The sequence below is a fragment of the Poecilia reticulata genome, chromosome 6, assembly GCF_904066995.2.
Source record: "Poecilia reticulata chromosome 6, P_reticulata-male-v2, whole genome shotgun sequence".
Classification (NCBI taxonomy): Eukaryota; Metazoa; Chordata; class Actinopteri; order Cyprinodontiformes; family Poeciliidae; genus Poecilia; species Poecilia reticulata.
Genome location: NC_088835.1, coordinates 24,166,256 through 24,190,564, shown reverse-complemented (window position 1 = coordinate 24,190,564; position 24,309 = coordinate 24,166,256). Strand labels below are relative to the sequence as shown.

At 36.6% G+C, this 24,309-nt stretch overlaps 4 protein-coding genes across 7 annotated transcripts; 2 read left to right on the top strand and 2 right to left on the bottom strand.

Annotated features, from left to right (window-relative positions):
* Window positions 1-1,113: 1,113 nt before the first annotated feature.
* On the bottom strand, window positions 1,114-5,641 carry LOC103466551 (sodium/potassium/calcium exchanger 1-like). Of its 2 annotated transcripts, none has more exons than XM_008412219.3 (6): window positions 4,997-5,641; window positions 3,137-4,165; window positions 1,916-2,158; window positions 1,739-1,828; window positions 1,483-1,640; window positions 1,114-1,379 (listed from the first exon to the last, which is right to left on the bottom strand). In XM_008412219.3, exons 2-6 carry the CDS (start codon window positions 4,034-4,036, stop codon window positions 1,136-1,138), a joined length of 1,635 nt encoding a protein of 544 aa, XP_008410441.1. In that variant the 5' UTR covers window positions 4,037-4,165; window positions 4,997-5,641; the 3' UTR covers window positions 1,114-1,135. The 2 variants fall into 2 exon arrangements, with proteins under 2 accessions (XP_008410441.1, XP_008410442.1); XM_008412220.3 differs by having other exon boundaries at window positions 5,177-5,641.
* Window positions 5,642-5,731: 90 nt separating this feature from the next.
* Window positions 5,732-10,021, top strand: ints14 (integrator complex subunit 14). The gene is made up of 11 exons (XM_008412224.2): window positions 5,732-6,370; window positions 6,452-6,559; window positions 7,270-7,425; window positions 7,711-7,829; window positions 7,931-8,073; window positions 8,154-8,246; window positions 8,365-8,509; window positions 8,620-8,753; window positions 9,012-9,130; window positions 9,354-9,419; window positions 9,516-10,021. Exons 1-11 carry the CDS (start codon window positions 6,149-6,151, stop codon window positions 9,747-9,749), a joined length of 1,539 nt encoding a protein of 512 aa, XP_008410446.1. The 5' UTR covers window positions 5,732-6,148; the 3' UTR covers window positions 9,750-10,021.
* hacd3 (3-hydroxyacyl-CoA dehydratase 3) lies at window positions 9,913-13,984 on the bottom strand. Its single transcript, XM_008412222.2, has 11 exons — window positions 13,730-13,984; window positions 12,939-12,981; window positions 12,755-12,828; window positions 12,458-12,622; window positions 12,211-12,256; window positions 11,979-12,089; window positions 11,755-11,882; window positions 11,555-11,667; window positions 10,841-10,947; window positions 10,629-10,760; window positions 9,913-10,539 (listed from the first exon to the last, which is right to left on the bottom strand). Exons 1-11 carry the CDS (start codon window positions 13,805-13,807, stop codon window positions 10,463-10,465), a joined length of 1,074 nt encoding a protein of 357 aa, XP_008410444.1. The 5' UTR covers window positions 13,808-13,984; the 3' UTR covers window positions 9,913-10,462.
* ppcdc (phosphopantothenoylcysteine decarboxylase) lies at window positions 13,976-24,003 on the top strand. Of its 3 annotated transcripts, XR_014087927.1 has the most exons (6): window positions 13,978-14,209; window positions 14,846-14,941; window positions 15,352-15,480; window positions 15,600-15,768; window positions 20,021-21,005; window positions 23,751-24,003. XR_014087927.1 is itself a non-coding variant. In XM_008412225.2 (5 exons), exons 1-5 carry the CDS (start codon window positions 14,066-14,068, stop codon window positions 20,107-20,109), a joined length of 627 nt encoding a protein of 208 aa, XP_008410447.1. In that variant the 5' UTR covers window positions 13,978-14,065; the 3' UTR covers window positions 20,110-24,003. The 3 variants fall into 3 exon arrangements, 2 of the variants coding, with proteins under 2 accessions (XP_008410448.1, XP_008410447.1); XM_008412225.2 differs by having other exon boundaries at window positions 20,021-24,003; XM_008412226.2 differs by lacking the exon at window positions 14,846-14,941 and having other exon boundaries at window positions 13,976-14,209; window positions 20,021-24,003.
* Window positions 24,004-24,309: the final 306 nt, after the last annotated feature.

The following is a 24,309-nucleotide window of genomic DNA, read 5'->3' as shown; positions in this document are numbered from 1 at the left end:
AACACAGAAACAAGACAGTAATTTTAATAAAGTACATTATGTCTCTATTCTAGAGCTTAGCTTATCTGCTCTTTTAAATCTAAAATATTTTTATCTAACTTTATGTGAAAACCACCTGATTTCAGCACATTGTTTTTTAATTAAACAAAAAAAAATCTACACACCAAAAACTATTTTATGTTCTTATAAAGTATTTACTTTAATATAGATTTCCTTTGTTTTTGCATTTTTAGTCACAATATAACGTTTCAGATCATGATATAAATTAGAAGATCTGACTGAGATAACTAGAGTGCAAGCAAAGAGCAGTTTTCAAATGATTTACTAAGGGAAAAAACTATCAAAATTCGGTCTATGTAAAAAACAAGTATCATTGCCTTTTGTTGAGTCATTAATTAATTAACTGTTATTGATCCTATTTTTTGGTTGTTTAATTTTACAGTTTTACAGGGAGGAATGTAACCTGTAGAATCAACAAAGCACTTTAACAAAAACCTGTCTGACAACAAAAAATAAGTTCTCCAAAAACAACACATCCATGTCTTGATCTAAAGAAAGAAAAGACTGGTTTGGACTAATGAGACAAAGGTAGATAGAATAAGTGCACTTAGGCTGTATATATGAGGCACAATGGTAAGCTAGCAAGTCCACCTCTGAATGGCATGGAATGTTTTGAAGGTTTTGGAGTCGTCTAGTGAAAGTTTGGACCTAAATCAGATTGAGATGCAGCGGCCATAACGAGGCTAATCGTGATCAATGATTCTGTAATACTGATGAATTAAAACAACCCTTTAAAGAAGAGTGGACCAAAATTTCTCATCAGCAATGAAAGACTCTCTGCCAGTTCCTGCAAACAACTGATGGCAGTTGCCTTCAATTAGGAAAAGTGACAATTACTTTTTCACTAAGGGCCAAGTTTGTTGTTAAAACTGCAGCTATATAGACTTGAGTTATTATTTAACAGCTAAAATATATATTTATATTTATGAAGTGTACTCAGCTATTGATAATAATTCGATTATCACACTAACTCTTTTAAACTTCTTTCTTTAAACTCTGGTAGATGTCAGGATGGATCAGTTTTATAGAGAAGAATCCAAGAAAACACATAAACATATTTCAAGGGTTTTTTTTTTTACACAGGGCACATAATGATTTGAAACATCATCAATATGCTAATGACCACAAAAATAAGGTAGAGAAGGACCAAGGTGAGGCCAAGCAGTTTCTTCATCTTCCACTTAAATGATATAATGGAGATGACAGCAGCGAGGAGCACGACGAAGAGGAGGATACTGACACAGAAGAGGCCTTCATTCGAGATACCCACAGGGGAGAAACCGTGGATGGCTGAGAAGACGAACCATTCCACTGGCAGACTTTTGGATGAAATAACACAGAAATAACAGTGAGACCAACAAATCTTTGAACACCCGTTCTCTCATCTTATCTCAGCAATGACAATTCAATCTATTTACTCACAATAAAGTCATAGTAAGGATGTTACTGCCCAAATTACTGGACACAACCATGTCTCCCAGGCCTTTACGAGCCACTATTAGACTACTTATGAAATCAGAGCTGGACAGCAGTGCTCCCATGAATGTCATAGGACCCATCAGACCAAATGTCTCATCCACCTTTAAAATACAAAAATACTGTTTACTTAGGATGAAAACATACACACAGCCTAAGTAACTCAGTGCAAAATTAGACTCTTATTTAAGAACAACAGCACCTGATGAGCCCACCACCTCTCAAGGTAGTACAAGATCCCAATCCATACAATGGAAGCGAGGTAGGTCAGCACAAAGAATTTTCTGGCTTTCTGTGAATCAAACACCAAAATAAAATCATAGGTAAAGTATTAAGAGACAATTACTCTAAGAGATCCAAAACATTAATCTGACCTTACCTGACTATGAACATTGGGAAGTGTGAGCCACAGAGGAAGGATGATTGGCAACAGGATGATGTAGGCGGCTCGTTCCTGCCATTTGTCAGGCCATCGTAAAGACAGAGATGTAGCTCCTTGTAGCAATTTGCTCTCAACAAACTTCTTTTCGTTGCATCCGCCATTGTTTTCATTGCCATATTCTTCATCACATTCTCCAGGGTCTTGTGCATCATTCTCACCTTCAGGTATACACACCTGGGGCTGGGGGGTTGTTTTAAATGTGACAAACAAAAGATAAATGGAGCACTTTAAACATCAGAGAAAGAAAAAGGATAAAAAAGTAACTTCCACAAAAAAGTTGTACTGAGATAAAAGAGAGCCACGATGTATTTAAGGATGTTTACATCAGGATATTTGTCCCTGATGGGCAATCCAAATAAATTATTAATAGGCATTTATCGATACCACGCCGTAGTGAGATGCTTCATGAAAGTAGAGGCTGTATACTATATGTTTCATAAATACTACACCTTCAAAATTTGCTTTGTGATCATGTCCCACTTAACTCACACGCCAATGACTTGCCTGATGCTACAATCTCTCATACGTTTTTCTCAAAAGTGACATGCATTTGTCTCAACATACCACTCTAATATGGTTTTAAAAATGTTACGACAAACTACAAAAATGACATGTAAGGCCTTAGTAATTACAGTACACTTGTACAGTGCTACATTTGCAAATCCTCAACATCTATTCAGCTTTTCATCTCCAGAGATTGTAAAATATGTGCATTTCAAATAGCATGATAAAAACGTGACTTTTCTTTCACTGATACACAATTATACACAATTAATTATAAAGTCAAGATATTGACTTTTGCAGTCAATGTGTTGACTGTAAAAGTCAGTCACTAAACTTACCTTGATTATGTGTAATGTAGTGCTCCTTTCAGCAAACTAATTTTGGACTAACACAAATATTTTTTTTTTCTTCAGAGATCATTAACCCTTAGTTCCACAGAAAAAAAAAAAACTTCTTTAAATACTTTGTAAGGATTCAGATACAGCATCGGGACAGTAAACTTTAAGTTGAGGTTTACATAAAATTCTGCACTCAAAATTCAACTCAAAAACCTAAAAATTGTGCATAGCAAAACAAAATTCTAAAAACACATTTTACTGTAATTCTGCAGTGGAATATTAAAACATAGTCATATATACACCATAAGTGCCTTACCTCTACAGGGAGCACCTTTTTGCATTTCTTCACAAAAGAAGCTTTCATCACCCCTTTGATATTCTGGAGTTGGGTCTTCATTATTTGTTCCATATTCTCATCATATATCAAAAAGGTGATGTAGAGTATAAAAAAGGTTACCAGAATCGCACTTTCACACCATGTGACAACACCATCCAACAAGAAAATGATCAGTTGGATGAAGCCAAGCATGTAGAATGATAAGTCTCTGAAAAATGACCAGCAACGTAGAGGGAGAACCTTTGCAGAAAACATAGCACATGTTCCAACCACAAACAACATTTTGAAAGCTGTAGAGCCAATAGTTGGGTTAATGTTCACAGTTAAACTGTCGTGATAGTAGAGGACTTGGATTAGCTTGGTAATGAACCATGGGACGGCTGTTCCTGTAGCCATGAAGGAGGCCCCAACAACATCATCTGAGATGGCCAGCTTTTCCATGATGACCCCCAGCGAAGGAACAAAGAATTGATCACACACAATTAAAAGTGCCACAAAAACGTAGATCATCCCAAAAATATGCAGGGCCACCCATCCCTGTATCCGATCCTGAATAGAAAAAAGATCACTAGAGTATATCGTGTTTATCCGTTGGACACGGGTGGCTGGATTAGATATGGATGTCTCCGGTGAAGGATGATCATCTATTGCATCCAAAAATAAAGATTTATGTTCAGGACCTTCTTTATATGGAGTTGAATATGTAGAATGTTGAACAGGAAATTCCTCCATTGAGCGATCTGTAGTCTTTTCAAAATCGTCTATAATGTGAGGCAAAGTAAAAGTGAGTTCAGCGCCAACGATCCAATTGTGAAGGGTACCAAGGAAGACAACAGCAAAAACAATCAGCTGCGGAGACCTATGTCTTGTAGACACCATCTTGTGCTAATAGCAGATTCACTTGTTTAGCTCCAAAAAAAAAAAAAAATGTCTTTAATAAAACCCCGGAGTTAAAAGATCCACAGCTCCTGCTGTCTGAGTATGGGTCCTTATGCGTTAGGGGCAAACCTGTTTGTAAAGAAGAAAAAGTCTCAATTCAATTAACAGTTTGGTAGCAAGTCAAGATGAAACTTAGTTTTTCTGCAAGCATTTAAAGTCAATAAAACAGTTTAAATCCCTTAAGCTTATTCCCTTTAAAGGAAAATAGAGAACTCTGAAAAGTGTGCCATTTATGTCGATTCATTGAAATCATGATGGTGGTTAAAGTCAGTCCAGCTGACTGACTTTAACCAGTCAGCTGGACTGGTTAAAGTCCAGCTGACTGTTAATGCATGTTAACAGTCAGCTGGACTGACTGTTAACATGCATTAACAGTCAGTCCAGCTGACTGTTAATGCATGTTAATGCATTAACATTAAATGTTTATTTATGCATTAAATAACATGTTATGACCACAGAGCAACGGTTCCCAATGTTAACAGGTGACAGAAATTACAGCTTAAATGCACAACATTATGATTTCAGTTAAAACCATATATAAAACATGGCAAACCTACAAATAAAACTAAAAACGTGTGTTTAATCAAATTTGTCTAAAATATGTTAAAATATATTGTAAAGAAAATACATTGACCCTAATTCATGCTACAGTTACAGACGGCAACAGAAAAAGAGGACGAGCTGTTCTGGTGCTATGGTGACAAACTGTCAAGAGCAGCATAAAATATCAGGTGAAAATATCTATTTGGTTAAATAAAATGAGTTTGAAGAATAAGTAAACCAATTTAGACAAACTTCACGTCTATAGAAATGTTACATATAGGGATAATAATAATAATAATAACGAGCCTTAAAATCCCAATATTAGATCCCAATATAAGAAAATGTGCACAGACTTACGTTGTTCCTCTATTCTTCAGATTACAAAATCAAGGATGACATTCAAGCAAGTTTTCAGATTATACAAAAAAGGAAAAAAGTAACTTTAGGAAATATCGTAGATAAAATAGTCTTTTACTAAATCGGCGCCATCTGCAGGACAAACAGTGAAACGTTTTTGATCTAAATGTCGGTTCTTACCAACTTCATTAAACAGTCACTGCCGAGTTGGTTGCCGAGTGGGTGCTGGTAGTTACGTTCCTTCGTATTTTTGCAAAATTTGTTGTTACCGAGTCACACTAAAAGAACAGGATTCACCAACAGGAAGTCGATAAGATTTTTTTCGGGGTTTTATCGGGCTTGGCGTTTTCGTGTATTTCGTGAGAGTGACCCCAGAAGGGACAAACTTGGAACAGAATCAAATACAATACAAGCAAGTTTTAATGAGAAATAAAGTTCACAAATATTACACAAATCTAAAAAAATAAATTAAAGGTCGGATTTCAGCATTTTTGTGACAATTTATTTCCATGGTGCATCAAACACACCAAACTACCAAGAGTTGATATAAAATAGGAGTTAGAAAAGACAAGATTAGATTTTTTTTTTCATTTTATATCTCAGATGTCTGTAGATATTATTAGTTCGGCTCTAAATATGTGCTTCCTATTCAATCGTTGACAAAGGTGTCAAGAAAATGGATGGATGGATATTCAATCGTAATTTCCGCACATTTTAGATTACATAGGAACTATACATTTACAAGTTGTTCGTCGGACGGAATTGTTGGTGCACTTATAATGCAACACAAGCTAAACAGCAAGAACGACTAATGTGTTTTAGTCGTTTTTATTTTTTCATACATGATTTTTTTCGCTGCGTTTTTACTCATGGATATTTATCCTTTTATATTTGATGAATAATATAAGGAATGGTTCTTTCTTATAGCTGCTACATTGCAGAAGGCTAACAAACTAGCTTCCGTTAGCCTGTACTAACCTGTATAATTAAGTTTCAAACGCCATTAATGACGTTTTTTTTTTGTTTTTTTTTTCTTCTAATTGGAGCTTGGCAGTTTTCAGTGAGTTTTGCTGTAAAGCCGTAAATCGGACGGTTGGAAGCAGTTTTAAATCTACTGTTTTATTGTGGATATCTAATCGGCGGTGAACAGCAATGCCTACAGTGGTTTTAATGGACGTTTCACTGTCCATGACACGACCAGTGTCCCTGGATGGCATCGAGGAGTTCCAGAGGAAGAACCTGGCTGTCCACGGACTCAACATGTTGTTTGAACACATGGCTTCCAACTATCGCTTGGAGTTCACCGCACTGATGGCCTTCTCCTCCCTCTGGGAGCTGCTGGTGCCTTTCACTAGGGATTACAATGCGTTACAGGTAACATCAGTTAATGCCTGTAAAGTCAAAACACAATATATCTTCAGTATTAAAATTGTCTGTCTATGTTTTTGTTTGCAGGAGGCACTTAGTAACTTGGAAGACTATGACAAAACATGTCTTGAGCTGGCTCTACAAGGAGTCAGTAGCGTTGTTCAGCAGGAGTGGGGCAATGGCTGTCCCTGTCAGGTATTCAGCAATTCTCTTAGTTTATTAGGTTGATAGTTGTGTTCACACGGGAGCTTTTCTATGTCATTAATTTGTACATATTCGGTACAAAGTAAAATTTTGTTCAGTAAATTTGATCTGTCACAATGGGAAACATTTTCTGATTTTTTTTTTAAAATGATGTTATTGGGGAAACATCATTTAAAAATGTTGTTTCCCCAACATCAATTTTTAATGATGTTGGGGAAACATCATTTCCCCAACATCATGATGCCTGATGTCAGACATAATGATGCCTGATTGAAAGAAGGCATCATTAGTCTTCTTTAGTTGATTACTGTGTGAAACTTTGATTCCATGTTGCATCGTTGCAGTTGTGTGTACCCTCCACACATCCAAGAGCTGCTAAAAAAAAGAAACCCAAACAGCCCTTAAAGCTTAATTTGTCATTTTTAAAGTAACTGCTATTTCTTCCACTTTCAAATATTTGAGATCCATTTAGGGTACCTTTTCATAAAATTGCATTTCAAGTTTTTCAAACTAATCTTACTTCCAGTAACTATCACACTTGCACACTATGTAATTACATTATGTTCAGTATAATCATTTTTCAGGTTGAGAGTTTGAAGCAGCCCTTTTAATTTTACTCGTTCACTTTGTTTTCCTGCTATTTCAGTAATGTATCATCCTTAGTTGCTCATGGTTATGCATTTCCCTCTTTTGTCCTGTAGGTGGTGCTGGTTACAGACGGATCTCTTGGGATTGGAAAGGGTTCCCTACGCCACTCACTTCAAACCCTGAAACATCGTGGTGATGACAAAAAGTTTCCACTCCCTTACCCCTTCCCCACCAAAATGTTCATCCTGTGTATAGCCAATGCAGAGGAGGTACGGCAGTCCACATTTCTGTTGGCATTCTACCTTGATTTCAAATCATTTACTCAGTCTAATTCTGTGGAGATAAATGGCCAAATGTAATAGAGCTGCAAGAATCATGTTGTAATTTAAGTCTAGTTTCCCATCATCTATTACTGTTTTTTCCCCTTAGAATTTTATACATAATTGTATCAACCTGTTCGTTATACAACAGGTTGTATAACGATAATCTTGTGTCGTATTTCAGTATTCTATTTGATAGCTCCAATAATGAGCATTTGTTTTGTGCTATTTAAGTTGCAAATGACTGACGCCATGGAAAACCTGGAGGAGCTCCTTCATCTCAGTGGAGGGGATGGACAGATCTTCACTGTGGATGGACCACTTTGCATGAAGAGTGTACAAGCAATGTTTGGGTAAGGTTGAGCTGATTATGAGAGTTGTTCATTCATTCAGTTCTTTATTCCTGTGCTGAATGACGCACTTTTTTTTTGTCCTGTCATTTCCATTTCTCCAGCATGTTGATTGACCGGGCGTACTCCCCCTTCCACGCGGTTCTGCACTGTGGGAATCTGTCTTCAGACGTTCAGGTGTTCCCCCGTCCCGAGCCGGTGGTGGTGGACGAGGAGGTGGAGCCTATTCCCAGAGCTGTCAGCACAGGTACTTGTCAGGGGTTGAAAATCATTTAATTTTTTTTTTTTTTAGTGAAATAAATATTCACATGTTTGTTTTTGTTTCAGATTTGGAAATTGTGGGCTTCATTGAAATTGCTGACATCTCCAGCCCCCCTGTAATATCCAGACACTTGGTTCTTCCCATTGCTGTTAGCAAAGGTTTGTTTTTGTTTTGTTGAGAATGATTTGTGGAGCAGCATAGCATCAACAATAAAAAAAAAAAGTTGAATTCTTGATTTGTATGTGTTGTAAAAAAAATATTTGCACCTAATTTCAGAAGTGGATGAAGTTGGCACAGGAGCCACTGATGAACTTGAAGAGGAACCTTCAGCCAGCCAAATGGCTGGGAAAAGCCCAAATTTTTGTGTTCTTTTACATGGAAGTCTAAAGGTTGAGGGGATGGTGGCTCTGGTCCAACTAGGGTGAGCAATAACAGAGCTAATATACATGGCATGTCCTACATTCATCTGGACAGCAAGTTCATTTTTGTGAATGAGCTCTAAATTCAGTAACTGTCCTGCTTTAATCCCAGGCCAGAGTGGTTTGGCATGTTGTACTCCCAAGCAGACAGCAAGAAGAAGTCAAACCTGATGATGTCTTTGTTTGAGCCTGGTTCCGATCCTCTACCTTGGCTAGGCAAGATCTCGCATCTGGGACCAGTTTCAGGTAACACCTTACTTCAAAGACATCCGTTTGCTGCATAATATTTAGGGCTCTTGTGTCCTAAAGCTGTTTTTGAATTCTTGTGCAAATTTGAATAAGCATACAACTCCCCAATGCTTGTATGGGTCACTGTTGCTGTGCAGATCAAAGGTCTGTTATTTGTGTACATCAGTTAATGATTACTCGGTGTTGTATTTCGATCATAATGATATGGATTGACCGACTTTCCTCTGATGCACAGCCATCTTTGTTGTGTTACAGAGGCTGCTGAAAATCCGTACGGAGAGGATGACAGTAAAAGTCCGTTCCCTGTGCAGCCACAGGTCAAGCGAAGCTATGCTCAGAATGTCACCGTGTGGATAAAAGCCAGCGGACTGCAGGTACAGTAAAAACACGGCTAAAACAATCTGTTCACTGCTCACATCTAACAAAGTGGAAGCACCTAAACTAAAACTACAGTAGTTCTTTGTTAAAAACGATCCTCATGGGTTGTGAGGTGTGAAGTTCAAGATTTAATTATTTAAGAATTTTTTAAAAATTCATGTTTTGTATATGTTAACTAGTTGTCATTTTTTTAACAAGTTTTTCTTTGTCTTCGTACAGACTGATGTTCAGAAGATCTTGAGGAACGCAAGGAAATTACCTGATAAAACTCAGACCTTCTATAAGGTAGGTTTAGCACGAATGATTAAGAAAAACATGTAGAAACATTTTCTTTTCTAAATACAAGTAAAACATCCGATTTCTGTTGTTTAATTCTACCAGGAGCTAAATCGTCTGCGGAAAGCTGCCTTGGCTTTTGGTTTTTGGGAGCTCCTGAAGGGCGTGGCCGAGCTGCTGGAGAGGGAGTGCACCATGCTGCCCGACTCGGCCCATCCAGATGCTGCTTTCCAGCTCTCTCATGCCGCACACCAACTCAAACTAGCCAGTTCTGGTGACTCCCAGTATGCAGCTTTTGATCACAACATTGTCCCCATGCACACAGACTTCTCAAGCTGAGTCACAATGTACAAGCTGATACTGAGTCAGAGTGAACTGAAGCCATACGAACTGGGCTTGTACAAAATGTCTGTTGGGAAACTGAAAGTGTTGTACATATTTTGTTTTTTTTACATGTTTCTTTATAGAATGTATTTCCCAAATTGACCACTAATTAAATTACTCATCTTTCTAAAATGTTTATTCAGTGTCATAAGTAATCAAAATGACAATTCAAGGACATTTAGAATAATAAATGGAAAGGATAATAAAAATTCATTGTGGATCATTCAGCTGAACTGAAAGGTCACTACTTTTTTACAGATCTTTTGAGAAAGAAAAGAAAATAACGCATTATGGGGATACCATTCATTTAAAAAGCAATGATTGTACATCAGGTGAAGATGGTGAGGTCATATTTTCAGAACCTGACGCTGAGAAATAAGGTAATAGAGCAATCATAAACATCATTGAGAAAAAAAAAATCACATCCAGCATGATCTTAACAGTTAATCTAGAACGTTAGGTTTATGAGAACTTGATTACTAATGAATGTAACTGCAATTTCATCATTGCACAATATGTAGAATGGTAAAAAGTTTTTAAGAGCAAAAGGGGTGAAAAAAAAGGAATTAACTTAAAAAAAAAAAAAAAGTTCTGAACTAACGCAGGGCCGGCTTTGAAAATGTGTGCAGGCAGTAGAGGCTTTGGAGGATTACTGTTAGTGCTGAGAATTAATGTGCCTTCCTCTTTTTGGTCCGGAAGCGCCTTTTCCTCTGCTTGTAAAGGTGCCGAAAGTTGATAAAAAGCCCTGCGGAGCAGAAAAAAACCCCAGTCAGAACTACAAGAAACACATTTGATACAGAACAGACTGCTTTTCTTCCTGTTTGTTGACTTTACCCAGAAACATGAGAATCAGATAGACATGCAAGACGTAAGAGAAGTTGATGGAAGTTCCAATGGCTTTTGGCAGAGGAATGCTGTAGAGCTTGGTTTGGTCAAATATGGGGATGGACTGTACCACTGCAACAGCTATATGGGATAAAAACATCAGATACATATCAATTATGTTGATGTAAAAGAAATAAGTACTCACACATGAACTAACTCACCTTCAGCTAAAACACCTAATGGATACAACGGTATCCAGACACTGTAGCGCAACCAAGTGAGAGTTTTCCACTCTGTGTTAAAGCAGCCAAGGACATAAAATGGATACCTGAAAGTAGAATGTAATGTTTGCTTGTAGGCTAACATTTGCATTTATTACAATACATCTTTGTAACTGTAGCTTAAATAGCCTGCAGACGATTATTATGAAAAATGAAAATATTCTGCATGCTTGGTAACAAAATCTAAATAATACCTTTGCTTCCGAATATTTGGATCAATGTGGCATTAATAACTATTAATGCAGGTGTAACTTAATAAATTAGAATATAATCAAATAATATTCTGTTAAATATGTCTGCACTATGTAGCCAAAGGTATTTACTTGTCAGCTTCACAAACAAATGAATGTGAAGCTGTAATCCCCATAGTTTAACTTGCCAACAGTAGCAGTTTCAGATCTTCTTGGAAGGCTTTTGACAAAATAAGTGTTTATGGCAATTTTTGACCATTCTTCCAGAACAGTATTTGTGAGGTCAGGCACTGATGTTGGGCATGAATGTTTATGAGCTGCGAGCCCTAATCATAAACATGTTAAAATTCTTAAAATATCTGTGTGTGAATAAGAATAAATATTCAAGCTTTATTTTTTACAGTGGAAATAAAAAACAACTTTTTAATAAATGTTCAACTTAATGAGACACACCTCTACTTACCTAAAAATCTCAATGGCGCTCCACAGATAGAAAACAAAGAACACAACAGGTCGGTGGTGCATTTCTTCCAGACTACCAAAAATGATGAAGAGGACAAAATTCCTTCCTACTACCTACCAAACAACAAAAACAAAATGGTTCTTACACATTTCTAGTCCATTTGTAATAACTGGTTTATAAAACAAAGGATTGTGCTGTACCTGTATGAGAGTGGGAATAACACCAGTTCGAACCACACCGAAAGCAGCATTCAACACCTCAACTGCTGCCAAGGTCTGGCAGAAGAACATCACATCCGATATGGTGTGAAACGTGTCATAGAGTGAATCTGAAATTAGTTTCAGAGGTTAAAGTTATTGATTAAAAATGGCAACAAAAAAAAAAACATGCAGAAAGAAAACTACGCTCCACTACTATTTCTGACCTTGCCCAAAGATGAAGAGGCGTACGGTCATGTTGACAAAGATCCATGAAAATCCAAGAAACTGGACTAGGTTGTAAACAAGCAAAAAGCTTGTTTTCAGGCTAATAAACCCTGAAACATTAAATTATTAGACATTTTATCCATGTCACCAAAAGGTAGGAAAAGGTAATATTTCAAGAAACAAGCTGAAAATCTCCAGATACAATAGTCAGTGACCAGAATTCATAATTACCTTCTTCTGTATGCCTCACAGTCTTCAGTCTGTTCTTTTTCTCCTCCTTAACCAAATTAGGAGAAATAAGAAGAATTATTGAAGAGGAATAAAAACTTCCATTTTTGAAAAAGAAATTACAACACACAATGTTGGCAAAAATAACATTTTGTCATGTTGAAAACACCTGTAGAAATTAACATAGACTGTGTAAACAAAAACAGACTGGGTGATAGTAAAAAAAAAAAGTAATACAATTTTATCTCACCTTTTCCTGGATCTCCATCTCAGCGTCTGACTCGTCCAACCAGCGGTCAAAGTCTGGCACCAGGAAAACCGGTTTACGCTCCAGCACAGTCAGCCTTTCCCACCAGCCTCGCTGCTGTTTCCGCACTGTGATGTTTACCTGCCGCTGTGTGGACTTGTGGCTCACCTGGAAGCACAAATTACTGACAAATTATGTCACATCAAAAAAAAAAAAGAAAAGAAAGAAAGAAAAAGCGAAATAGAAAAACAGAAACCTCTTTGTACGAAAGGAAAGAGAACTTGGAAAAAAAATGCATACCTCTGATTTTACTGGTAAAAGAAACTCTAAGCTGAACTCATAGTTGTGCTGTCCTTTAGCACCACGCCCCAGAGCTGCAGAAAGCATTCCAAAGAAAGTTACAAATTGTTTGCTTTTAAAAAAAAAAAAAAAAAAAAACACTTTAAACATGCTGGAAAATAAAAAAAAAAGAAACAATTCTCACCTTGAAATTTAAGGACATTCTCATGCACTTGGACATCAATATTCTGCAGAAATAGACAGATGGTGAGCACTTCCTCTTACGGAATAAGAATGTAAGTAGCATTCTCTTCCTGTTTGTACAATAATGCAAAGTTTTAAAAAAAAAGAAAAAATTATATTAAAAAAAAAGTGAAAAGTTTGACTTTAACGCAAAATAAACCTACCTTTTATAGTCCAAAAACAATACTGAGATTTAATTATGTTGTTATTCATGTTTGTTAGCAGCTTCTGAAGAACCAGGGTTGTTTAGCAACTTTTGAAGAACCAGGGTTGTTTAACACCTTATTCTCCGCCCCGGATGCGCTCTATTTCAAGTCTATGTCATTAATAAACGGCAATAAAAAATGAAGTCTTTAGAAATGTTTTTAGTAAATCCTAAAGGGAAAACGTACCGGAGACTGTGGTAAACTGCTGTGAAGTTTAGGATGGTCATCGTGGACAACACCCTGATAAAGAAAAATCCGCCCCCGCGTTTCATAATGGCCAGAGGCTTTTTTCAGGGTTTATTACTCCGAGAACCACCCACACATTTTCTTAAAGCCCTGGCAGTCATCTAATTTCAAACAGTTATTAACGTGTTTGTGGGGAAGTAACAGAGAGTCTTGTATGTCCTATCACATAAGATAATCTGTATTTATATACCAGCATGCAAACCAACAGCCACCATCATTTGCATTCAAACATTTACGTCGGCGGTATTAAATAAAACTCAAAAGAGCGCTGCCAACAGGACAGCAGGTGGGTTGAACTCACCTGGGCGTCTGTCAGTTCTACACGCAGGTAAATTTCCTCGTGACGTTGAGCCCAGTAAACAAGAGGTGTCAGCGTCATGTCAAAGTTCAGAAAATGCTTGTTTTAAACTGAATAACACTGAAGGAAATGAATGAAGTCCCCTTGCAGCATGCTAGCTTCCTCTGAGGTCTTCGCCAGAATATTCTGCTAATGCGCGCTCACAATTTGTCGCGTCAGAGACGTACTCGTGCACGTTCGTTTGGTCTCCTCCTGTGATTGGAGGGAGAAGTGTATTTACGGAAGTGGTACAGGTCCTCTGCAGCTAACCAATCTCATTTTGGTGATTTCTTGACTAATATGCAGTCAGACGACCTCGTCTCGTCTCTGAAGACTGATTTGTCGAAATCTTGCGGAACAGTTCGTGTTCTTGTGGGTGTAACAGGAAGCGTCGCAGCTTTGAAACTTCCAGTTTTGGTCTCCGAGCTTCTCCAGCTCTCCGGGGTGAGCCGATTTGTTCGTATTAAAGCTTGGTTTTCATTAAACACATCAAGCACACGTTTTTTGTTAATCAAACTGCACGACCTTACCTTTGCCGCGAGGTGGAGACATTAGGCAGCAACAATTCAAGTGCGCCACTGTTACATTTAATAAGATAAAAGTATAATATAAAACGTGAACTCATCATCTAAGCCGTAATACTTTTGTGCATTATGTAGATTAAATAAGCTCAGTAATATAGTTCAAGCCTTAATTTGGATGACGATTATCACTTGCAGCTAGTGGAACCCCACAATTTAATTTCTAAGAAAGTTGAAATATTAGTACAATCCAAAAATAAAATCCATAAATGTCAGCCTACTGAAAATCATATCCATGAACTCTACAGTACATGCTCTCATTATGTGGCTGCAGTGGTTTTGCATGAATTACTGCATCAAAGTAAATAATAATCATTACAATTAATACAAGAATATGTTTAAAGTTTATCACATTATCATAGTCCATAATGTATGATTTTCAATTTGAACTTTGTGGATGATATTCCAATTTATTGAGCCTGAAATAATATAGATTGGTGAGAGTTTACAATCATTTTCCCCACAGGCTATATCTGTCTCTCTTTTATATTTTCCTCAGGTGGATGTAAGAGTGATCACTACAGAGCATGCCAAACACTTCTACAATCCTTCAGATGTTTCAGTAAAGATATATACTGACAAGGATGAGTGGGAGGTAATGATAAATGGGAAGCATTAGAAAGTACATGTATGGATGAGATCAATTCTAGCCTAATATTTTAATAAATACATGGAGTGAGATTCTCATGGTACAAGTGTGAGTAAAAATGCCATAATTTCACTGTGTCAAGATATGTAAACGGAATTGTGACGACCACATAATATAACCTTATCTGTATAATCGTATCTGTTTTAAGTAGAGCAGCAGCTATATTGCTACTGCTTCTATTTAACTTTCGAAGTAAAGTAAAAGGGTAATAAAAATGTTTGCTGTATCATCTGTCAGCTGTAGTCATTTCTGGATATTCAGACACAAACATCTGGTTAGAGACCAGCAAGTAATTTTGGCCTTCTGGTGAAGAGGTTAAAAAATAAGAATAGCCAGACATTCTGTCTCTTGTTCAGCTGTGGACAGACAGATCCGACCCTGTGCTGCACATTGAGCTGAGGCGCTGGGCAGACCTGCTGATCATTGCCCCTCTCGATGCCAACACTCTTGGAAAGATTGCCAGTGGCATCTGTGACAACTTATTGGTAAGAATGTAAAAATATGTTCTCTCTGTTATGTTCTCTGTGGAAAATCTAATTGCCAACAACATCCTGTCATAAAGTTTCTCTAAAACAATTTTGTTTGACTGGAATCTCTGTTTCAGACATGTGTGGTAAGAGCCTGGGATACCAGTCGACCTCTCCTCTTCTGTCCTGCTATGAACACAGCTATGTGGCTGCATCCTATTACGGCCCAGCAGGTATCCAGGTTAAAAGAGTTTGGATATGTGGAAATCCCCTGCATATCTAAGAAGCTAGTTTGTGGGGATGAAGGTAGGTTTTTATACTTTTTTTTGTTTTTGCTTTTCCTAAGTTATATAATAAATTAGGTAACATACTTCTAAAAACACTAGCTGAATCCCGCAGGTAAAAAATTGGCTGCGACTTACTAGATTAGAAAAAAAATAAAAAAATAAATAAAAGTTGTTGTTGAGCTAAAAGTCAAAAGTAGTTGTGAAAACTAAAATTGCAAACACATGCATTATGGAGAGAGTAAAGGACAAATGTTTGACCCAAGGTAAAACCATAAAATACACATAGCGTAAAACCACTTAGTTGTGCAATGTTACTTATTTTTAAAAAAGCCCACTTGCCTTTTCCTGCACAATGAATTTAAGAAGAGAAGTGCCTGGGAGGATTTTTCAAACAAAAAATACATACTTACAGGAAGCATAACAATTTTATTGATTGCAAAGCAATCTCTACAGACATACATTCAAGAAGATACAAAACAAAAAAAGAGAAAATATAAATTTCTTCCTCATGCTGTGAGTGTAACAACATGCATTTTAGCAAATACATTAGGAAACTACAGGAAAGAGATACAAAACAGTTGAGTAATTCTAATGGATTTGTTGTAAAGTGAAGTTTTTTACTCTTCCTGCTGAAATTCCATTGAATCCTCGCTAAAAAATTTGAGCAAGCTTCACTGGGACAGTAAAAGATAAAGAACAAAAAGCCACTGCAAACCTGCAACAAGTTGCAGAAAAAAATTTATCTTTAAACGGGTCTTGGTTGGTAAAAGTGATCAGTCTTCTCTCGGTGTAAAATCTGTCACGTATGTTGATCTTGGATTTGTTCTTGAATGCGTTTTGAAATATCTTGTTGAACTTTTCCTCTTGCTTTGGTTAATTCCCAGTTAAATGTGGGATCAGGTACTTTCTGACTCAAGTTGAGTTTTCTTGACTTCAGTTAAATGGACCTTAACCTTTGTGGTTATGCAAAACGGCTGTAGCTAAAGAGACACCAAACTGTCTTGAGAGATACCTGTTTATTTCTTTCAGCAGTCCCAGTTGTATCCACACAATATAGCATTCACAGCCTAGTCATCGCTTTTCTTTGCTTATTTTTGCTGACTCTCAGGGCTGACGTGAATAGCATCACGTTGAATTTCGTAATATTTCACAAGCTTATTACCACGTCAATCGTCCCTTTTCACCACGTTTTCTGAGAACACACGATTTGATCTGTACCTTAACTTACATCCAGTCATCATTACATAAACAAACAGGGAAATGAATCATCGTCTTTTAGTACTCTTGACCCAGCAGTGGCCTGCACATTCTTGTCGGTGAAAATACTTGTGCAAAGGATCATGGCAGCTTAGAAGAGTGAAATTAGGATGACTCAGATCTAAAGTATATTCAGTTGTCACAAATTCAGTAGTGATTTTGAACGATGCTAAACGTTCCCCAATATACCTACAGATTTTGCCACTTGGTCAGGTAAAGAGAAAGATGGGGGTCATAGTGAAACATGGCCTAAAAAAATTAGATGAAAAGGTGGGAGGGTTTTTCTGCTTCATATCAAGGTTATTGGTATTCAGGTAAAAAAAAGAAGAAAAGAAAAAGATTTTGAAAAAAACTGCTGTTTTTTTTTTTTTTTACTGCCTTCTGAACCTTTATTACAGATAAAACCCAGAAAATGATCACAACGCAGTGAAATGGTAAACAACAGAAACTTTGTCTTCTTCAAAACAAAGTTGCAAAAATAACTGCATTTGGTGCATTTCAGGCACCGTATGATTGTCGCTTCTTTTAAAACACATACTGAAAATTAAAAAAATAAATTGTTAGAGGTACATGGTGTTGAAATAAAAGCATAAATTGTATATGTTATTCTCCATGTTTTGATAAAAAAAACACTTCCTGAGTAGGTGGCCCCACTGCCGGAAAAAATGTCACCACAGAGTGAAAGACTGCTTGAACAAAAGGAAATGGTAAATGCCACCAGTGTGGGTGGCCATATCAACCTGCTGAGTGCGTTCAGGAGGTTTATGTCCTCAGATAGTTCCTGATGCAATGTGTTAGATTACCTAATAGAGGCACCTTTAATTTGACACAGGCCTGACATGACCCAGTGCGGTTCCAAAGTGCTCGTCTGATTTAACTGTGACTAAGGTATCTTTGCAGCTAAATATACCTCTTTACCAAAACAGCTGAAATGTTTAGTTTGATTCAACTTGTTTTCTGATGCCTCCATTTTTCGGGCCTTTCTACACGGTAATGTGTTTGGTGCGCAAACTGTCCGGTATCTGTCATTGATCGCTTGTAAACTAGGCCTTGAAGCGGTCAGGCCACCGATACGTCTGTTTAAAGAATGCCTGGATGACACAGCAAAAGCAGTTGTTGATGAACAACTGCTAATCATTAAGATATTGAAAAGGCAGACGTAAATAAAAAAAGACTTACTGTGCACCGGTCATTAGAAACTGCTGGAAAAAAGTAGGGTTTTATTATCGCTAATCATTGGACCACAGTCCTGTCTGCTTTATCACATATTCTATATGGTATGTATAGATTACAGAGTACAATGTGTTAAACTTTCTGTGCTTTCTTCACTCCATTCATCCATTTCTAATGTTGCTAAAGATTGCTTTGATTAATTACAGTTTGTACAGCTTTGGTAAATTTGTATCACAATGTTCCCTGTGATATGAGGAACATTGTATCCATTGTAAATAGCACTCCAAAAAATTGGAGTGCTATTTCTTTGCACTCCAAAAAAATAGCAAAGTTACATAATTGATCTAACCAGTAGAAGAATAGCTTCTTGGGGTGCCATTCATTTTGCTTCTTGGTCATTTCATATTTCTCTAGTTTTGATAGTTTGTTACAAACTCTGCTGCAGGACAGTTTGCCTCAAAATTACGTTTTGTGTTATTTTGGGTTGATTGTGGGTTATAATCTACCATGTTTCATACGTATCAACTAACGCAAAACAAGATCAGAGCCAAAAATAAATAGAAAAAAAAATTCCTCCACAATATAATATCAGAAGATTATCCTGAGCAGTGTCTCTTGAGTATCTAACATCTCTTGCACAACAAAGATGACATTTTTGTCAAAACATGGGAAGCCATTTTGACATACATCAGACTGAACATTTTCGCAATCCTTGATTATTCAGTACGATAATATTATCAATGTGTATAATCTAGAGCTGACACTAAGTTCTACATCCTGTTGCTAACACCGGACTGGAACTCCTGAGCCCGTAAATGTTTTTTTTTGTTTGTTTGTTTTTTCTTTATTATTTTGTTTGTGTTCTATATAACTCATGAAAAGTTAAATAAATATGTCTCAAAATAAGTAAATACAACAATCTAACTAAAATTGCATAATTACATCAAATGGTAACACTTTATTTGAAGGGAGTGAATAAGACTGCCATGACACTTTCATAAACATGACATAACTCCTGTCATGAACACGAATAAGCCTTCATGAATATTTATGACTGTTGTCATAAAGTATCATTCGGTAAATTATGACAGTTTTAACACAAAGTTGACATTCAAAATGTCTTTGTTATGACAACTTGACATTAACCAAGAAATCATTACTGTTTAAACTTTACCTTTAATAATATAAAGTTACCTAATTTATAAAGTGCAATCAATAATAATTTTACAACAAATTTATATCAGTAATGATTTCTTGGTTAATGTCAAGTTTTCATAACAAAGACATTTTGAATAATATCAACTTTGTATTAAAAGTGTCATAATTTACCGAATGATGCTTTATGGCAACAGTCATAAATATTCATGAAGGCTTATTCATGTTCATGACATGTTATGTCATGTTTATGACAGTGTCATGTCAGTCTTATTCACCCCCCTTCAAATAAAGTGTTACCCATCAAATCAAATAAAATTTTGTGTTTTCATGATTATCTCTACAATTCATACAAACGTAATTACAATATATAAAAAAATAACTGATAAGACATGAAAGTAAAAGGGGTCAACAACACATGGCTAACCCCTACAAATAAATTTAGTAACTTTAGGTTTGTCTGAGTGACTCATTTTTCAGATGTTCTTTTTCTACATCTGCATAATGTAGAGAGCAGTTTCTCTGAATATGGTCCAGGATTCACAAGAATGTGTGTGTATCTTGATCATGGAGCTTGTGCATAATGACTTGTTCTACAGTTCAATATGTACTATACACAGTCAGATGGATGATTTTTTTCTTTTCCTCATTGATGCAATGAATTAATTTTTCTTCTTTTGGTGTAGGTAAAGGCGCCATGGCTGAGGTATCGACTATCATCAGTGCTGTCAGGCAGTATCTCCCAAAATCAGATGAGTCATCACAGAAAACATGAAGATTTCGTGCACAAAACAACTGGTCGATACGAACTAATACTAATACTTTCACTCTTTATAATCTGTCCCACATAGTTTCTTTATTGTTTGTTTGCTGGTGAAGAGGATGTTCTTGAGTCGTATAACTAGTTGGAGCTGTTTTTCTGGTTAGAGCAGAGATCTAACCAGAAAATTACTGCTATGCTTATTTTCAAGTGTCAGTCAACCACAGTAAAAACTCAAAAAGAGAATGTGTGTATTTTAACTGCTCACTGTCACCTGGACTTAATGGAACCATATTACACATATTACAGAGAGATCATTTTCATGCAGGGATCTTCTGACATCTCTACCCATCTTTTTTTTATTATTTTTGCTTCAGAAGTAAAATAATTTCAATAAAAAGCCATTCAATAAAAATTTTAAACATGTTAATTTCTTATGTTATTGTTGCTTCGCTGCAGAATTTCTAGCTAAATGCATTGATTTCTATAGTTTCAATTTTTTATGCGAATAAACTTTTATTAAAAAGCCACAGGGCAGTCATCACTTCATCAAACGTGTTTTTTTAAATCTGTAAAATTGGCTTCACAGAGAGTCAAACTGAAAACTGTTGTGTGGATGTGATGGAACACAACCATTTCTCATTGGGAAAGATTAAATATTACACTGTTTGTCTAAAGACTATGCTTGTTTAAATGGAGTCCACCTTTGTGTAATTTAGTTTTAATATAAATCCAGCTGTTCTATAAAGGATGCTGACGTTTTTTTTAAGAACATGAGTGAACAAACCGCATCATGAAGACCACGGACATGAAGAAAGCTGCGGAGAAGTTTAAAGTGCTGAGCAAGGAGCGCATTCGTCAGAGAAGCAGCCAAGAGGCCTTTCAAGGCACCGCAGAAATTTACAGCAAAGGTAGGAAAATCTGCTGCCAGGACATCCATTACTCTAGTATGTCATAAATCTAGCCTTTATGGAAAGATATTTAAAGAAAGCCACCAAATGTATTGTTTACATTTTCAGTTAAGCCCTGTTTGGGTCACCAGGAACATGTGGCGACCCAAATAAGGTCAAAATGTGTCATGACAATCACATTATCAGCAGGGCGAAACAGTGCTGAGGGATGGATGGAGCAAAATACAATCCTGGAAGAAAACCTGAGAGTTGCAGAGGTTCGCCTTACAGCAGGACAACAACCCTTAAGATGCAACCAAAGCTACAGTGGAATGGATCTCAGATATACATGTTATAATAGTTCAGTCCAATTCCAGACCAAAATCAAATTTAAGCGTCAGTGGAAAAAGACTTTGAATTGATATTAGTGGTTTCAGTCTTTAGATGTCCATGTCACGCTTTTCAAATTTTAATGTTCATAAATTACTAGAATACCCAACAGGTTTCTAAAAGTGCACCAACAGATTTTAATTTCTCTTTGTTTCTAAGATCAACAGTGGAATAAAATCTCAAAGATCATGTCAGTGTTGGACTTGTTCACTGCTATGAAAATCCTCCATCTCCCAACAAACTGAGATGTACCAGTCTGGAGTTTGTCCAGAGGATTAAGTGGATAGTGGTGAACTGAGTCAGACAATGGCTTGCTTACATCCGTGAGGAGGAACAATAACAATAACTGTCATTCTAGTAATAAACCAGAAAGACCCTCATGCTGGAACGGGTAGTAACAAAGTCTATATGTCCACTTTTCACTAGCATTACTATATGCCATACAAAAGTGCCTTATAAGATCAGATTTAAATTATTTTAGCCACCAACTCCGCACTGCTTGACCTCTTGTCTGAAACAAATGTCTTCTTAATCCCACGCGAGACAATGCTGCTTTTGCTTCGTGTTGTTTTTCTCCAGACAGTTTTGTTTTATCTTGGTTTATTAATCTTCTCGCCAAGTTGAGTGGGACTGGAGGGAATTTGCAAGGCAAATAACCAGGGGGCATTGTTACTGTTGAGCTGTCAAGGTTGTTGCACCATGTGAGTGGCTCCCTAAATGAGAAGCATCCTTCCCTGAGCCGTAACCTGTCCTGTTGCGATTGGCTGCTGCGGGGCTTTTGTGATGAGGCCAGAAGAAAACGTGACGTCCGCGACATACTAACGAGGGGAGGGTTTGAATTTACAGCCAGCAGGTGCACCATGTGAAAGAAATGAGTGTTGTCACAAGCGCAAACTTCAAACGGGTTCCTTTCACAGCAGAATATTTTATCTGCGTGCAAACTTATTACAGGATGTCTCCCAAGTAAATGTTTACTCACCATCTGCTATTTGTACAAAAATAAAATAATTTATCTAAAAAAAAAATGCATAATGTATTTGTTTAAAACTTAAACACACAGCAATACACTATGAACTTCCAGGAGTATTATAAACTTAAATAAAGTTAAGTTTTATCTACCATGTTTGCTTTTTTAGAACTAAAAATTATTTTAGTTTTAGAGCTTTAGTTTAGTTAGTTTAGAGATTTGAAAGAAACAATTGTTTCTTTATAAACAAAATTACCATACAGTAAAACAAGTATTTTGCTGCTTACAGTTTTGTTTTTGTTGCATTTAAATGTTTTCAATCATCAGACGACTTTTAAATTCAGACAACAATAACCCGAATAAATATAAAAAAAACTTCCAATGATGATTTTATTTAGTGAGCTGAGATCACTATCCAAACCAATCTGGTCCCATGTGAAAAGTAATAGCATCTTAAACCTCATAACTTGTTTCCAGTGCAATAGGAAATAAACTATTTTGAGTTTCAAGTTCACACAATTGAATTCCAAAACCTTTTGTCTTTTTTTTAAATTGCTATGAACAAAATGGATCTGACTTGTTTTGTGCTTTTGAGTCATTAGTGGTGAGTGTTATAAGTCAGGGATGGAGCCCTTCTGCATTTAGTATGTGTCTTGTTGTGGAAACTGAAACTTCCTTGGCTGCTGCTGCAGGCCTTTGGCAGTAACTTGAGGTGTCTTCGCCCGCCTGGCTCCTCAGGAATTTGGTGTCAGTCTTTGATGGTTTCCTCCCTTTTCTGTCCCGTCTAGTTGGCCACTGCAAATTTATTTTTCAGCCCGAGATTAATGCTATTTATATTATTATTGACTTTGATTCTGTAAGGTAGGGATCTCTTTTCTGAGATGTTTTGGACAGTTCTCTGCTCACACTGCAGCTAATAAAGCTCTTAATAGGTAGCATTAGGTGTGTCTGCTCTTATAATGAGACTGAACACTTTTTAAGATGGATTAGACACTTACAGCAGGCAAATTCGAATTTGATAAAATACTTAAATAGTAAAATTTAAACAGTTTTTGTTTCTTTTGTTTATTGAAAAATTAAGTGCTGACCTAATAAACACGATTCTGTTGCTGCTTCTAAAATGAAGAACTAAAGATGTGACCATAGGATTTTACTTCTGAGGTGAAGTGAGGGCAGCAGTGATAAATGACAACTACGGTCATTTATCACTGCTAAATAAAACCGTTAGCTAAGGCAGAGTCCTGAATGTTTTTTATTTTTATTTTTGAAGGTGAGATGGTGTCCAGTTTCAGACATGCTGGGGTTTTACAGTTTCTCCAAGTGCTTTACGGAATGTCTTCTGTATTTACAGCAGGTTGTTCTAACCCACTTTTTTTCTTTCTTTTTTTTTTTTTTACAACTGACACAAGCACCAAAGGTCAACTATGAAGAAACCCAGTGATTGCAGTTGGTTTAGACATGTTTATGACTGTGAAAACCGTCATCCTCATCTCCTCACAAAGTGCATGAACAAGTCTGGAGTTTGTCTAGAGAAGACAGACAGGACATCCACTAACGAAACTAAACTGCACCATATAAAGCTTAGACTCTGTATATTGCCACCAGATCAGAAATGAAGCAGAACTTTGCTGTTAAATAAATACATTTTCTTTATTTACTCAAGAGCTTAGTGGTTATTTGTGTTCTATACCGCTGCAACCTCGTAGCGGTAGCTTGTGCTGCAAACAAAGCTGTATCTCAATACACTTTGATGGCAGCAACCATTCCTCTGTTTTATCTCTTTAATCTTAACACAGTTGCTTAATGCCACCGCATGTTTATTTTAGCTGTCTTAAAAATCAGCATTTGCTTTTTTTTCTCCCTTCAAGAGTTTAGTTGTGTATTAATATGGGACAAGTTTTATAGATTTCTAAATGACGTGGTAAAAACTTGGGTTTCTTTTATTGAACTGTAGAAGTATAAAATGAA